At 39.2% G+C, this 17213-nt stretch overlaps 2 protein-coding genes across 6 annotated transcripts in view; both read right to left on the bottom strand.

Annotated features, from left to right (window-relative positions):
• WDR33 (WD repeat domain 33) overlaps positions 1-11460 on the bottom strand; it is a 68845-nt gene extending 57385 nt beyond the window's left edge. For 2 of the 5 annotated variants that reach the window (XM_062582524.1, XM_062582523.1), the window contains exon 1: positions 11342-11458. The gene's annotated coding sequence lies outside the window, so the exon portion shown is untranslated. Of the gene's footprint in view, positions 1-11341 lie in introns of all 5 variants that reach the window. The other 3 variants (XM_062582525.1, XM_062582526.1, XM_062582527.1) reach the window with 2 other exon arrangements.
• A 1355-nt stretch (positions 11461-12815) lies between these two features.
• POLR2D (RNA polymerase II subunit D) lies at positions 12816-16414 on the bottom strand. The gene is made up of 4 exons (XM_062582823.1): positions 16338-16414; positions 14704-14884; positions 14219-14314; positions 12816-13476 (listed from the first exon to the last, which is right to left on the bottom strand). The coding sequence occupies exons 1-4, from the start codon at positions 16408-16410 to the stop codon at positions 13398-13400; spliced, it is 429 nt and encodes a 142-aa protein (XP_062438807.1). The 5' UTR covers positions 16411-16414; the 3' UTR covers positions 12816-13397.
• Positions 16415-17213: the final 799 nt, after the last annotated feature.

The raw sequence follows: 17213 nt of genomic DNA, 5'->3' as shown, positions 1-17213 counted from the left end.
AAATTGCTTAAATCTCTACTTCTGCCAATGCATTAAACTCTCAAAACAGAGTTAACTTTTCTTTTGCTCTACACAGATGTAACCATTTCTTCAAGGAAAAGACTGATAATGGTTTCCTTCACAGTACAGAAAATTATGCTCTGAAAAAACTATGAAAAAGAATGCTCTGCTGACACTCAGAATGAAGACCGTATTAATTTGAGCAATTCCTTGAAAAGCTTCATACTTCAATTTGCTTTTGCATTGGAAAAACATTAAAACCAATTTCTAAACCAAAATAAAAATCAACTAAAGTTTGAAAACTGTACACCTGAGCGAAGCACTAAAGAACTTCAAATAAAATTATCATTTAATTCAACAGAAGTAGTCTACAATACTCTTGTAAGTCTCAGATTTTGGACAGATATAGCTGCCTCATCAAAAGTAAAATGGCTAAAGCTAGAGAAATTCAGTCCAGAAAAAATGTTGTGGATCTTTATATTTCTGTACCTAGATGATGCATTTCCCACCAGGTACAAGTGAGTTAATAGCTATATTTAAAAAGAAATTAAAAACTAGTCACCAAAATACATTCTCATCTTCAAAGTCATTCTGTGACCTGTCTTGTCTTTGAACTGCTTAACAGAATTTCATCTTACTTTTGTTAAAAACAGCACACACCACAGTGATAAGGCATGTTTGTATCAGTAAGCAATATACAATAATGGAGTACAGGTTGCCCAACTCAATCCCGTGGCAGTGAAATTTAATATACTTTGTTAAAAAAAAAAAAAAAAAGACAAAAATCCTACAATAGCACAAGAAGAAAATTGCATAAAATTCCATCCTTTGACTATTCAAAAAATTCAGCTCCACTTTAGAATTAAGACACTGCAATAGAATTAAATAAGACACTGCAATAGAACAGTTTTCTATATATGTTGATTTGCAGATCCCAGGAAGCTTCCTAGAAGGTATGCAGACACTAGTATAGTGAGTTTAAACCTAAGAAAAATAAGGCCATTCTTACTTGTCTGAGAGTAGACCCTTTAATTATCCACATATATCAGAGGTCCATAGAAAACACCAAATTACAAAACTAGAGACCAAAATACCAGCCTACAGTATACAGGACTGCTTTTAAGCAATGTTACTACTCTCTACAATAAGCAGACATTTCCCTAGGCCTCTATAATCTTTAAATGTATTCTTAATATACACTAGTAATCATTCTCTATTGTATTCTATTTATTAAAAAAAAAAAAAAACTTTCAAAACGGGTATGAAATTCTGACCATGTAAAGTGGGGAGGGATGGGGGAAGGTTTGACAGCTTGCTCAATTCTTGTCATTCTATTCTAATATGAAATGTCAAATGAAAACACTGCCTGCTACATTTTCCTCAAAAATGAGTAAGATAGCTGCTTAAAAGTCATTGGCCAGGTAAAAATAAACTACTCTGGCCAAACGGCTCAACAACACCTTCTTATCTGGAGATACTTCAGTGATTTTTGTTTCACACACAGGCCTGAGTTTACTACATTGGCATGGCCAGAGAGGTAAAAATGCAAAAACAGAATTTCTTCTCTTTAATTTCAGTTCTGTATTTTCACATTTCCAGTTTCCCCATGAAGTTTAAACCTTTGCATTTTTAAACACAACCCAAATTCATACACATAAATTATAATGGAGTATAAAAGAATAAAGTACTTTACATTTCTAACATATCTATCCAGAAAACAACAATCTTCACTGTACAACGCACAAAATTTGGTTTTGATGTAGTTTTTTGGATTCAAAAGTTTTATCTTCTTTGAGAAGTAGTGTCAACACTTAACTGTCAAAAAAAGACCCATATCTTGCGAGTTTCACATACAATCACACTAAGCTCAGTACTTTCTGGAACAGTAGAGAAAGCATACACACAGAAAATCTGAAATAAAGAAATCTAAAAGCCAAAGGAAGGATAGGTTATCAAGGGAAAACTTAAGAGTCAGACTGAAAGTCTCATGCTACAAAGCCCAGGGAACAATCCTAAATAGTTGAGTCTCCTAAGCCGCACATAAAATACACTTAAATTTAAGTCCTTTCTTCAAATTTTGCATTCCTAGCAATAAACAAATACTTGATCAAGAAACAATGTGAAATGAAAAGTTGACAAGTAAGATACCACAAGCCTATCTCATTTTATGCTCGCAATAAGGCCCTAACTCACTCCAGAACAGATGTATTGCATACAGAAGACAGGTAGTTACACGCATCATTAAAAAAATCAAAATCTCTAATGCACAAAACTCGAGACAGGCCCTGCTCTACCACTCTGGCCACAGTAGAGAACTGCTTCCACAGGTAGGTGAATGGTCTAGCAACATTCCCTTTCTGCATCCCACAAAAGGCAAAGGAGCACTTGTACAAGAAGTTTCTTGGTCACACTTCAAAACAAACATGGAAGCAACCAATTGCAATATGAACATGTTTGCCAGGCAGCACTTAAAAGTCAATTAAAAGATGTACAGAATTTGGTCTGCTGCCATGATTTCAATGTTATTGATCTGATAATTTTAAGTTAAAATTTACTTGCAGTATCTTGCACTAACTTAAAACAGTAAGAGCAGCATCTTTTTTTCCCCTTAAATTACCTATATATTCCTTCAGCTTGACACTTGCTTAATATTCATCAAGAGCTGCACATAGATTATAACCCAGACTGTTTTTTTTACTAGAGTGAGTTGCTAATATAATATAATTGTAATTCATCCTCACTGGCTGAAACACTGTCTCCTCGCTGAGTTTCACGAGGGGTCTGGTGGCCCATTTCTCAAGTGTATCAAGATCCCTCCTGACTATAGCGGATACTGTATGTAAATCCCCAACACCCCCAGCTGTCATCACCTTTTCTTCTCATCTCACACATGATTGAATTGGAAGCTTACTGGATTCTAGAGGCAAATTATGATTTAGGTGCCGTGCGGAAAAAACATGGCCATTCTGCTTCCGTTTGCCTATACTCAGCTCCTGATAGAGGACAACTCCACAGTTGCCTTCAATTTATCAAGCACACAAACAGCACAGGAAGGAAAAAAAACAAAACAAAACAAAACAAAGGCACAAACCAAAATGAAATCTCCAGGGAACCTTATGAGCAGTGTACAGAAAAACAACTAGAAGAACTACGGCAGTCTGCAGGACAAAACTCACTGTAGGGAAACAAGGCAATCACCATCTTTGATTCAGAAACAATGTGCTGAACTGCCGTGATAAAGAGAACATGAAGTTCACAGCTATCGTAGAATTTTAAGACTACTTGAGTCTGTTCACACTATGAAATTGAAATATGTATTTTAATATATTTATATATTTTAATACATCAAAGTATTAAGTTCAAAGTAAAACTTTGAACAGCTGTAACTTTAACACTGATAAGAGGATACCAAAGCCTTTTTAGTAAGTTTAGCTGTTAATAACAGCCGTAATTTGTAACAACTTTAACTTCACCTTTCATAACTTTTATCTGTGGAATGCTTAACAAAAACATACTCACTACTTGCAAGTTTTATGTAAAAGAAATCTTGAAAGCATAAAAGGAAAAGAATTTAGAAAATCTTTACTACGTAACTGAAAGAACACCTTTTTTTTTCTTTAGCATTACATGGGCTACTCTTTCAACAAAGCTGCACTGTTAGCCATAACAGTTTCTCAGCCAAATAAAAGCAGAAAAGCGGTGTCTTAAGTTTCCATCGCTAAGAAACTGAAGACAAGAAGGGGACTAAGAGCAAGCAAAACAGCACTATCGTGTAATCACACAAAAAAGTGCCTTTATACAGGAAGTCCAAGGGAAAAAAAACAATTAAAAGCTAAAGATCAGTTGTTTTTCTGTAGTTATTAGCATTATTAATATACTGTTAATAACAGTAGTTATTAACAGTAGATTTTCTAATTCTCTCTTCAAAAAGATTTTATTCTTTAGCAGATACTTTTCAAAATGATGGAACTTTTTATTGAATTGGCTACTTTAATGTTCAAAGCAATTTCCACTCACTTCTACATTCTGGCTAATTTACACACAAAAGTAGAGGCTTTGAGAGTTCAGGGGCTCTGTTCCATAGCATTCTTCACATGTCAAGGTTACTCACATACTTCACGTAGCAGTGTTTAGAATCTTCTTTTCTTGTATTGGTTACAAGCACACTGCAAAATAAACACTGTATAGCATACTGTACCTGCAATCTTTTTCTTGCAATATCCAGAAAGAGATTTTTCATTGTTTTTGATCCTCCTTCGATGAAAATATGTAGCAGACAACATACAAAGATTTATCCAAGATGAAAGCTTACTGCTCCTCCCCAAACCAAAATCCAAGGTTTGCAAACAGTAAAATTAGCAGATATGCTTATAGAAAAATTGCAAATGAATACCTACAGCTGCTATACCCAGACACAGCTAATCAAGAGACACACTTATACAAGGATAGCAGGAGTGGAAAAGAAGGTTCAAACTTTACTAAATCATACAATGATTCTAAATGACCTTTATGAATCCTGCTAAAGAAACTCAGACCATACTTCGCACATTAACAATGCTCCCCAATGCAACAATTGATGGTGTTGCACAAAATACTTACTCAAGCAAGGCCTTTGCAACAGGCCCTAATAAGGTTAGGGATGCACTTTCATTTTACAGTCCCAGACACAACCTCTTGCTCCTAGTGACAAAGTTTTCAGTTGTAGCACACTGGTAATCTTACCAATACACAGTCTTTTTTGACTATGTAGCAAACATTCGCATTGGCTAACCACCAGATGAAACACACTGTCTTCCCTCATGAGATGCACTGTGAGAAAGTGATGAGGGGATTAAGAACAAAAAAAAGGAACCTGCATTCATTATTAACATCTCAAGAGCAAGGAAAACATTAAACTCTAATCAATGGATTTTCAAACTGCAAGGCAAGGTCCCACTCTGCTCCCACAAAGCTCTTTAAAATGTCAGATTTTAGAGTGGTAACAGGGCAAGCATACGACTGAGTCTCTTTCACTGTGATTTTAAAGATAAGCACAATGAACTACGATAACTTATGAATTATCTCAGCGAGACTTACTGGTGAATAATGAAAGGAAACAACACTCACCACTTCGATCAAGTATAATTTTGAGAGTGACATTATCTGGATAAAGGTGGAATTCAAAACTGTAGTTTCCCAACATCTGCTCCTTTTAAGACTTAAAAGTCTAGTACACATGAGCTTTGCCGCAGTTGGATGTGGAAGATGAATGTATAACCCCTCTATCTGTATGCTAGACTTGGTAGGTTAGAAAGCATTTTATGCAAGGAGGAACAAGCTTCTGATGAAAATAAACAAACTGTGCTAACAATTGTTGTTTTAGCCTCAGTGTTTCATACAACTTTTGTTTAAGAATAGTTTTGGTAAGCTACAGTTCTTGCAGAGTTTTTCTTTAAAAGATGGTTATTTTGGAACACAGCCAATGTAGATGTTCTTCTATATAAAGGAATTTAAAATATTATAACACTTTCTAAATTGATGGATGCTGTATGTACCATTTGCTCACATAACTGAAAACACACATAGCTAATTCCAGATTTTAAAAACGTGTCACTTTTTTGTTTTTTTATATAAATGTTATTTCTGGGATGATATGATGCCGTCACGTAGCATAAACGATCTACATCTGTTAGGTCACTTATTTTCCATAGTCATTATTTCTGAAAGAAATGAGAGGACAGAATCCTAAACAAAACTCAAGAAATTGAGCTCAAGACTTTCTGTAGCACTGAAAAAACCTAACTGCACAACTATTAAACTGTAGACTTTCCTCAGCAAGACACTTTTTATTTTGCTTGCTCAGCATAAAGAGATCCAGGCCCAGTTCCTGGGGTTGTATCATAACCATTATAAAGAGAAGAAACAAAATTTTACCAAATATTAAATTCAAAAATCAGAACTGCATTAACAAATATGAATTGGAAAAGCATGCTTCCTTTTAATTGGAATTGCACAGCCATCTCCTCCACAACTCATTAATGTCTTCTAGCCTTGCCACGTGAATAAACAGTTAATATTCTGATATTTAATATTAAGAAGCCATATGAATGCTGCTCAGAGACTATGCTTAAGTTTCTTTACTAAACAGCCTCTACATTGCGCATTTAGTACTATTCAATAAAAAAATGCATGTTCACCTTCTTCACTGATACATTTTTAGTAAAGGAAATCCAAGATCACATAGCTCAAATCTGCACAGTTCAGTGTAAGATTTACCCACTTATACAAAGAGTCAAGCTCCTCAAGACAATGACAATTTAGTAGTCAGGCACGTCACAGGAGAGCTTCAGTTCTGAAAGCTAGAGTTCTCCAAATATCTAAATCCCTTGCCATTTCTTTCCTACTTCATATTGTCTGCTTTAGAGTATCAGCAAGCTTTCCTGGTGAAAGCAGAAGTGCCGTAAACAGTTCTAGGCCAGTACCTTCACCTTATACCCTACAGAAAGCTTGAAGCTGTGGACCTCACTAGTGCTCAAAAATCTACAAAAAACCTTATTAGAAAAATAACAAGCTTTTTTTTATCGGGCTTAAATTTGATGAGAACACAAAAATGTTTGTGTCCACAGGTAGAAAGAGATTGCAAAAAATAAGGTTTGAAGACTGACTCGATTATTGATTTAACTCCAAACTCCATAGTTCAGGAACAGACTACAAGCATTTCGACATGAGCATACAGCATTAACTCTCATTCACTCACTCAGCTGTACTGTCCCCTGGCTTGCAGACTTCGGCAATTCATCATTTTTGTGTGTGTGTGATGTAATCATGAAATAGAATTTTAGTAGCAGTGTCATAGTGTCTCTCAGCAGAAAAACTTAACAGCTTGCTTACAAACACGTGCCAATAGGAAAGAAAGCATTTACAAAGTCAGATGGTTACTTTTAACTGAGGGCAAAGGGATGGGGGTAGGTGGGGAGAATGCTAGGAAGTGGTGCCGCTCATCATGATCAAACAGTTTAAATGCAGTGATAGTTACTGAGTGAACTTCAGCACTGTGGGAGAAACTTAAAGGACTGCTGAGATCAAGTTCCATCATGACCTGAACCCAGCCTAAAATTATGCTGACACCAAAAGAAATAATCCTGCCATGTTCCAGATTGTTCCTGTCCTGTATTACCCCTTTTCAAGCCAAAATGAACATTCATGTGACCACACTGGCATCCACCTAATGAACTGATCTGTGTTAAGCAAAGCCCAGAGCAGTTCCTCAAGACAATTCTATACAGAGTTCTTGAATGTCCTCCACTGGCACAGAAACAAAAGAAGTGGCTAGAAGCAGAGGAAGTTACTACTTTAAGCAGCAATGCCAATTTAGATGACAGCAAAACTATAGTTCACAGGGTGACAGCATAGAGCTGCACCATTATGCAGCCCTCAGCCTGTAAGTCAAGTACGTGCATCAATTGGAGCAGTAACCCAGCTCAAAGTGCAGCTCCAGCCAAACTGAGATTTTTGGACGAATACTTATACACTCATGGCAAAATAAAAGCACTTTGTGTTGCCAAAACTTCACAATGAAGAATAAAAGTAAACCAAACCCTCAAAAATATTGCAAACTCCTTGTTATCCAGTGAGTGGCTTCTCTTTAAAAAGGAACACATGAATGTTTTATTTTGTAATACGTTTTTTGTGGATTTGGAGAAATAATTTATAATTGACCCAAGCAGATGGTCAATCCCACGAGAAATAGATGACTAATTCTTTCTATAAGGGTTGTTTTACACATTTCAAGATAAGCACACAAATATTTGATTAGTTTCAATTCATCTACACCCTTAGTTACAAAGTTGCTTTCAACTTATCCTGCCATACCCTTCAACACTTCAGTAAAGTTACAGGTGAGTGATAAGAGCAATCTAAATCCTGAGTTTATTCTATATGGTTCAGGCTGGCATTTACTTGTTCCTGTTTAACAAGACATCTTTATGAACAAAGCTTATTTTAGTAAAGAACAGCTACATAAATTCCTACATAAACTGGGATCTGTTTGTAGACCATAGCTATTCTTGCTACACAGAATCAGTCTGCATCCACATTCCTTCCCTTTTATAAATTGCTACAGAGTAGTAGTATCAGAGGAAAAAGCAGTAACAATACCAGTCAGCTTAGTTTCAAAGCATAAAATTAAGTCTTGGCATTCAGAAGTGCCTTATAAACTGCAATTGTAAACACTCTAAGCAAATAAGAAGGAATTGTACCCAAAAAAGTACAGCAGCTCAAAGGAATATATCAAGTCAGTAGTAGCAAACTTCATGAGTAAGGACTCATGGATTTAAACTCACATGTCCCTGATTTGTGCTTGAGCTATTAAGTACTACAGTTCTAGCCTTTGTTTCTGTTTTTTTTTCTTTAGAACAAGTTCCCTTCAGACTTTCAAATCAGCAAGCTAAAGCTGACTAGAGAAAGAAACTTGAAATAAAGACTTTTAAACTAAGCAAGCCACTTTTCTAATCTCAAGTGCCACAAAAAGACACTTCCACCATTCAATGACACATTCAGGCCTTAACTTTTCCCATCAAACTTTTAACCTATCACAAGCCTTAAATGTGCACTGCTGAAAAAATAGTTTTAATCAATACTTCACATCACAGGACATGCATAGCTTTAATATTAAAGAATATCCAGTGTTATCAAAAGTAATATCATAAAACAGAAAATTTTTTTAACAAAGAAAGTAAGCTATATACTTGATATCACATTTCAGTTTCAGTTGTGAAACTGAATGGTTGGTACATCCAACTAGAATGTGGAGAGCAGGTTGAACCAGAAATGACATTCCATTAAATGCTGAGTAATTTTTAAATACCAGTGAGCAAGAATGGATTCCTATGAAGTTTTAGACAATTTTAAAGATCACAGATTCTCTAAACTGAAGTGAAATGAATAATAATAATAAAAAAAAGAGTTTTGATAACTGTTTTAGTTATCAAAAAGCCTATTTTGCTGATCTTACTTTCAGAGATTCTCCACAACGAGAGGAAAAAAAAAAAAAAAATTTAACATTTTTCATCCTTCACCTTCTCCTCATCACCAAGCTATAACAATGTTCAATTTCACTACTTCCTCGTCCATGACATTTTTTAAATAAACACCAATGAAAATGATACATTTGTATTTTTAATCTGTATTAAAACTTTGTGCAATAACAGAAGGATATAAGAAATTAAAATACTGCAAAGCATTTTTTTAACACTATCATGAACTAATTTTGTAAAATTCACAAACATGTTACAGCTACCATTTTCAGAATTTTATGTAAAAAATGAGTGACTACTTTCCTGCACAATGATTTATTTGCCAAAATAAACTGTCAGGCAAGGTAAGTAGTATTTTCATTTCCAGTGTTAGTAAAAATTATGAAAATTCCCTAGATATCAGCCCTGAGGTTGGCAGGTACAAAAAGTGAGATGTTTATGATGGAATCATCAGTAAAAAGTGAACTGTATTCCTTGTATATCCCTACTCACTTCAAAAATCTCTGTGACAGCTGAGTTTTTTTTCAGGTGAGTAAGACTAAGGTATCTTAGAGATGGGAAGAAAACAGGGAGCTTTCTAATCCCCTTCCCAAATCAAGGGCTCTTTTGCTACTGCAAAAAGGCACTTTTAATATCAAGATCAATTTCAGATCATCAACTTTAGTACTTCTTGTGCTGACCTCTGTTGCTAGCAGAAGCACAAAACTGATTAGAGTTTTTCAATTTTCATGTTCCGAACAGTCTAATCTTTACATCCATATTTTGGTTGCCATTCTGCTACAACTTGAAAGAGCAGAGATTTAATGAAGGGCCAACACTTCGGATAACAGAGAAAGACTATGCAGTGCCTGATATTTAGACTAAAAGGTTTTAGTAGCTACAGGAGTTTACCTTGTTACTTATATATGTGCTAGTTACAGTACCTAAAATTCTCTGCAGCTTAAGGAGATTTTTTCCCACATATTAATATTTACATCTCAAATTTGATGCTTTTAATATAATTTTGTAGTTCCATCTATTTCTGAAACAGTAAAATGTAGCAGGATCATGTAAAGTCGTATCTTCTAAGCTGCATAGTAGCTGTGCAAAGAACTGCAAAAATACTAACAGCTAATCAATATAAAAACTTGCCAAATGTTTCTTTTCATATTGAAGGTGTTAAAAGTAAATGTTTCAGTTAAGTTTCAGAGACCCTCCCATTAGAAATGCTATAGGAAAACTGAACAGATGTTAAGAATAAGATTTTGAAGGTTATTTTATGACCACCCATTCTTACATTACAGAATAATGCCAGAATATTCTGACCAACTGTTGAGATGTAAATTCTATTTAGCTGATACAGAATTCAGGAGACAGGAACAACCAAATATTTGAGTACTGATACTGTGATATTATTTCTAAACTACATAGTCTGTCAAAGACATATAGTACTTCCTTCCTTAAAGGAACAATAGAGTAGCTCCTGAGTTATAAAAAAGTATATAAAAGTATAACATCTTTTGCAAAAAGAAAGGCAAGGGTGTAATGTCTACATAGAAAAATAGATACTCCTCAGAAATCATGACTGAGGATTTGATGAGGTACAAAAACAACAGAGTACAGAACTACTTACCCATGACTACTTTTTTAAGGCAAGAAGATGTGCTCAAGCAAGTACCGATTTTGCAAAACACTGCACGTCAAAGCACATAACCATCTAACCATAGCAAAGAAGCTATTAGTTAGTCAGCAAGAGAGAAATAACATTCATTTCAAGAATCTTTTACATTCACCCCTCCAGAACAAGCAAGTGCCTGCTGCACGTGGCTGCATTTACCCCAGAAGGGTCAGGGCTTCCCGAGTCTTCAAGCAGGCACAGCCTGATCTCTGCGCAAACCCAAGTCAGAGAGAGGAACAATAAGATTAAAAAAAAAAAAAAAAAAAAAAAAGGCAGGATTAAGAGTCTCGGGTGAGGCACAGCCGGACGCATACATCGCGGCATCGCGGGCAGGAGAGGGGACACCGTGCCCGCTCCCGGCTCCAGCTCTCGCCGCCGCCTCAGCTCCCAGCACACCCCACCCCGCGGGCCCGGTGCCGCCAAACCGGGCCCAACGCGCAGCTCTGCCCACGGACAGGGCCCGGGCTCCCGCTTCCCAAGCCGCCGCAGCCCAGGCGGGGCCGCACTTCCGCCCCCGCCGCTCCCGGGCCGCGCCGGGGCTCGGCCCCTTCCCGACCCCGGCCGCACCGCTCCTCAGCCGCGGCCTAAAAATGGCGGAGGAAGCCGCGTTTCCCAGCCGCCTCACTCCTTCGCCGGCCCCGCCAGCAGCCCAGCACCCAGCCGCACTCACCGTCCAACTTGTCCCCCGCACGCCGACTCCGCGCCCCGGCGCCTCGCCGCCCGCCTCGTCCTCCCGGCCCCGGAAGCCGCCGCCACCACCTCACGAGCCCCCACCGCGCCCGGCCGCCATCTTCCTCCCCCCACCAGCGACCAGGGCGGCGCACGCGCTACGTCACCACGCTCCCTGGAGCGAGGGGCGTGCCCCGCGCCTCCAGGGGCAGCGCGGCGGGGGAGGGCGCAGGCGCAGCAGGGAGGGGGCGTGCTTCCTCCGCGCCCCTTCCGCCGCGAGGCAGTCTGCGCGTGCGCAGCCGGAAGCCCCGCCCCGCGCAGGTGGAGGCGCGAAGCGGCGGGCGCATGCGCGCCGAGGAGCCGGGGGGCACCGCGGGAGGCGCCGCGTCCCCGCCGCCGTCTGCAGCGAGCGCCCCGCCTGCTTCTGCTGGCGGCAGTTCCTTCACAACGCTGTCCTGCAAGAGTAGGTCAGACTATCGCTTCCAAAACGCGTTGCCGCGCGCTTTCCACCTCGCCTAACTACGTAACACGAAGCAGTCCTAAAAGTATTAATAGTATGAGGTAACTAACACAAACCGCTCACAGACTAGCCAGCTGCTCGGCTCTGCCGTGCAACTGCATGTTACAGAGCTCTCTTAGGCACCTTCCCTTCCACTCGCACATCCTGATTACCAGATTTCAAGGACAACCATCAAGCAGTAACCTCGATGCTTATAGTTATTTATCTGTTTGTGGAGGATGATGCAAATCTCCTGAGATGGTTTCAGATCACCGAGCCTGTTATATTTATCCCCTGGAGTCTTAGAGTAGCTTAGAAATGCATCCACAATTGTCTCCCAATTACAATTATTATTTTGTTTTACCAAGAAGTAAGGAAGGAGGCAGAGACTCATTGTTTTGAATAAAATATGAGTTCTCATTAAGAAGAAAGGTCCTCTATGTTTTAAATAATAAAATTTCTTAAAGCTGCTTGAACAGAAATATTTTACAGGACACATTAAAATGAGCTACATTGAGAGCACTTACTGGACACCATACCCAGTATCAAAAGGGGCCACTGAGCTTATAAAATATGGATTCACTATATTGCTTTGCTCTGGTTTTGCTTCCTTATGTAATAATTATTCTTATCCAATTAATGTTACTGTGATTATTGGACAGACATGTCTGATTTACTGGCTTCCAAGAGACATAAAGCCACTGAAGGGCAGACATAAACGCTCTTCTTATGAGGCAACATGCCTCAGCTGTGGTAGCTCAACCAGTTGTGATTGAACAGCTTAGTCTTTCTGCACATCTCATCAACATTAAGTTTCAAATCAGAGTTGAAATAGTATTACATTTCTTTCCCTTTGCTGTGCAAGTGAAACTCTGTGCAGTATAATGCAGTAATGCAGTGACTTGACACAGCTGTCTTTCTCTTTGTCCCAGCTGTTCTTTCCCATAAAGATTTTTTGCCTTCTTCCAGGTTACTCTTTTTATTAAGAAGGTCTCATAAATCAAATCAGAATACTCAAGTTATATTTACAAAACAGAGAATCTTAATTAGAAACACCTTTTAATTTACACTAAGCAATAATACAAAATTATTGAAGTGGTAAAAATCCACTGTCTCAATCAACTTAAAAAAAATCTTAATCCTGATTCTCCCATCATTAAGCCTTCCAACAGTCAGTTAGAAGAAGTTTCTCCCTATCTTAGTAGTTCACAAAAAAAGAAGTCACATCTGCACTTTGCTAAAAATCAGAAACATATTGATGATTCCCAAATCAGTGAGAGGGAACTGGAAGAAACCAATACAGGAGCCGCTACGAAAGGACATTTCAGGCTCTCTGCTTCTCACCATACAGGAGTCTTTACCAATATTATAAATGTAACAAACCAGAAGGGCTAAACTGATTTCCAGTTTGAATGCCTCTATGTACAACACCAAGCTGGAGTACTCTTCATCTTCAACTCCCTTTACTCAGCCTGGGAGCGACCGTATTGGTCCAGAGTGCCAAAACAATCAAAGTTCTCCAATTTTTCTGTTCATATGAAGGGGACGAGCATTAGCTTTAATACTGGAAGCTGCGTTTCGTCTGAATATCGTCAAGAATCTGCTGTAACTCCTCATCTTCAAATCGGCCTTCTAGGCTGGAAGATAAGACCAATGAGGGTATATTAAAGATTTTAGAAATATTCCCTCCCCCAAATTAATTTCAAATATCTGTAAGTGTTGACACTATCATTACCCACCTTTACGGTACCACAAGGCACACGCTGTAACATTACTGTACAGATACCACTGTAAGCCCTATGCTGGGCCTCCTCTCTCAATTAGAAAACACTATCCTTTCCATAACTCTTTCCTGAACAATTTCAAATCATTGTATCAAAAAGGCAAGGCAGGTGCAGGTTTAAATAAATCTTTGAAAAAAGTCCATGTAGCCTCACACTCATAAACCGGTCGAGCTGACTATGAAATCCTAGCGTACAAGAGAGAAAGAGTAATTCAGATAAGTGTTTCACTTCTCTCTCTGTATCTCAGGCGGTAAGCCAGCAAATCAAGATAAGATAATGGAAGAAGTTGCTGTCCCATTGTACATTATCCACAGAGGAGTTCACAGGAGTACTGTGTCATTCACTTCAAGGAAACAAAAAATAGCTGGGTATGATCCTGCATTAAAACTGTTTATACTCAATCCAGTCAGCTCTACCTTCAGTATATTAGGGGCACTTAAAAGATTATCCCACCAACAGATCAATGGGGAGGTGAAAAAAGATGGAGACAATAAAGCTTTTCCATTAACACAGATGGACAGAAATATCCGTCCATAGCTAGCCTTAGATGACAACAAACTATAAAGCAGTCTCTTCAACCTATATAAAAGCTCACCTAGGTATCAAAGCTTTGGCTTCTTCAGCTGTCTCAGGACACAGGTTAGCCAAACATGCCAATTCAAATTTATGGAGCTTTTTCTGGAGCAGCAAACTGTGGATAAAGACAACAAGGTAGCGAAATTACAAGTAAGATCAAAAAGAAAGAAAAAAGGGCCTAACTGAATATAGAAAAAATATCACAGCTATTAACCCCAATTCCACAGAATTTTTCTGCACCTAGTCTAGAAAATATTTTCATTTATTCCAATCCGCTGTCATTTAAATACTGATATCAAAGCCATTAAGAAGGCCTGATCTTAGACAAGTAAAACCCGCCATAAAAATTATGATCAAGTTTCTTTCCTCTCTAGAAAGACAAAATTCAGAATTCTGTAAGTCCAAATCAGAAAAACATCCATTCAACTCTACTTTCATAAAACACCATCAACATTACATAACCAAGTCACCTGTATAATCTTATATCCTAACTCCTCCACTCACCTACGAACACTGGCAATGGTTTCACGGTTTTTGAAGCGGCTGAAGCGGGCTGTGTAATTCAAAGTTTTCATAAACACTTCTGAGAGCTCCTGCTCATCTTCTGCACTTTCATTCTGTTGCTTGCGATGCTCAAGAAGCATATGTACTTCAGAATTCAGAAGTGTTTCCGCAGTTTCAAATTCTTCACGTGAATGAGTGAACACCAGCATAAAATAAGGCAAAACACGAATGAAAAATCAATTTATTTAACTTTTGTATACAAATCTAGCTTTGGACAGTAAGAAAACAATGTGTTTCACGTAACTGTGCAAGGTCTTTACATCAATGATTACATTGTGTTTTATAATGAAAATATGGAAAAATCATAGTATTTTGAGTGATGTTCCAATATATTTTTTTTCTAAGCACATGTTTTGCGTTCTCAGCCATAACCACCAGATTTGTCATGTTTTTGCAACATGGTCTTCATCCATTTTTGGGCAGAACTTAAACAATGTATCTCATTGAAATTCTGTATTAACAGAAAAAAAATGTTAACCAATCTTTGCACTTTTTTTCCTTTTTAGTAGCTCAGCTCTTCTTGGTTTTGCTCAATCATAATCATCACTATATTTATTCCAATATTAAGGTCTTCTAATATGTTTCTTTCCATCAGCAGTATGAGCTGTTCAATACAGCAGGATCAGGGATGGCATTCCAGAGTGGTTTTTCAAAACTTTTATATATATATATATATATAAATGTCTAACTTGCTAAAAAGGGATTGGTAACTTTCATTTTGTTTTGCATGGACTAGGAATGTCACAGATGTCACAGGCTGGTCATGGGTAGGCTATATCTTTTAGTGTGAAAACATGCAAAAGAAAAGTCCTTCAGAGCTACCCTCTTCCTCATAACTCAGAGAAGCAGCATAATTTCAATTTTTCCTTTTCCAGGACATCTCTGAGGAGCAAACACAGCTCCAGAATAGATTTCTGGAAAAATTACTGTAAAAAGATCAATGGTTACACCTCAAGCTCTAGACAGGTGATTTCTAAAATAAAACTGTATCTTTATGTCAACATATATTAATGAGAAACCGATGGTCACACCAAAAATCAAGAATCTTTTAACTACAACCCAAAACAAAGAAGTATCTTTTATTCTGGCATACGCATTTAATGAAGCACGTAAACAAGAAAAGTGTTATCCTAGCAATCGTAGGTTCCATAAAAATATATATTTTTATCTCAGGTTCTGTAAATACATCTTTACTATCCCCACTTTTTAACGCTTGGGGATATGTAACAAGCAGCAGGGAAATCTGAGAGCTGAGCAGAGCTGGGGCAAATCAGCGCGCACCCGTCCCTGTCGGAGGGATCCCTGCCGGGAAATGGGGGTTCAGACCCTCACAGGGGCCGCCAGGCTCCACCCGGCTCCCCGGCAGCCTCCCGCGGGCCGCGCGCCTCCAACGGCCGCCGCCGGGCTCCAACGGCCGCGCGCCTCCAACGGCCGCCGCCGGGCTCCAACGGCCGCCGCCGGGCTCCAACGGCCGCGCGCCTCCAACGGCCGCCGCCGGGCTCCAACGGCCGCCGCCGGGCTCCAACGGCCGCCGCCGGGCTCCAACGGCCGGCCGGCCGCCCCGCGGTGCGCACCTTTGGGGAAGACCAGCTGCGAGGCGTCCTCCTCCACGTCGGCCGCCCGCGGGTCGCTGCCGCCCGCCGCCATCGCCTCACCCGGCACCGGAAACGTGCGCGCCCGGAAGGCGCGGCGCTCCGCGGCCCCTCGGCGCCCCGCCGGGGGGAGCCGGCGAGGCGGCGCGGGCGCGTCTAGGTGCCTAACCAGCCTAAGAGTCTTAAACTAATCGTCTTATCAGACCTCACTGTGTCATCCTGCACCCTTTAAGAAAAGCAAAAATAGACTGCGGGGGATTTACGATGAAACAGAACTCCTCACAGACTTGCATCTGTGCCTCAGGGAATTGCTTCCTACGTGCTGCTGGAAGGAACGCACTGAGAATAAGCTGTAAGAATATATAGGGACCAAAACTTAGATCTTTAACATTTGTTGACTAGATAGAGAAGCATGGTGGAGAAACTCGTTGCGAACCAATTTGCTAAGTGGTACAAGCAGAAAGATGGAATAAAAATATCTTGGGCAACATCTGGCAAATTAAACCATTTCATTTACAAGAAAGCAAGGAAATCCATGCCAGATTGACAAGAGAAGCATATAAAATAACTGGGAATCCGGATGGCTTCTCAGATAACCTCTCTGCTGAGCTTGTGGAGGTTTAGGTTATGAATTTCTTTTTTTTTTTTTTTCCTCTTTTTTTTTCCCAATTAGCTTTCTACTTAAGTGTATGAAAACTGAAACAATTAACAAAAAGCCAGACACTTGCAAGGGTTTAAAGGTACAGAAAAAGATGCTATCGTGAAAGATAAAGATTCATCATCATGAGTGGGTTTTGTTGAGGTCTGGCGACAATAGTCGGATACGGAACCTGCTTCTTCTCCATCTTTTTTTTTGTA

This window comes from Rhea pennata, chromosome 9 (assembly GCF_028389875.1).
Source record: "Rhea pennata isolate bPtePen1 chromosome 9, bPtePen1.pri, whole genome shotgun sequence".
NCBI classification, from domain to species: Eukaryota; Metazoa; Chordata; class Aves; order Rheiformes; family Rheidae; genus Rhea; species Rhea pennata.
Note: the sequence above shows the minus strand (reverse complement) of the source record. Positions and strands in the feature narration are given on the sequence as shown.

Bases quoted from the DNA above. Each gene is read 5' to 3' on its own strand.
- POLR2D (XM_062582823.1), bottom strand. From the start codon at position 16,410: ATGGCGGCGGGCGGCAGCGACCCGCGGGCGGCCGACGTGGAGGAGGAC. The intron at 14,315-14,703 runs GTGAGTGGAGGA...CTTTATCCACAG, and splicing joins ACCATTGCCAGTGTTCGTAG to TTTGCTGCTCCAGAAAAAGC. The intron at 13,477-14,218 runs GTGAGCTTTTAT...CTTATCTTCCAG, and splicing joins GCCAAAGCTTTGATACCTAG to CCTAGAAGGCCGATTTGAAG.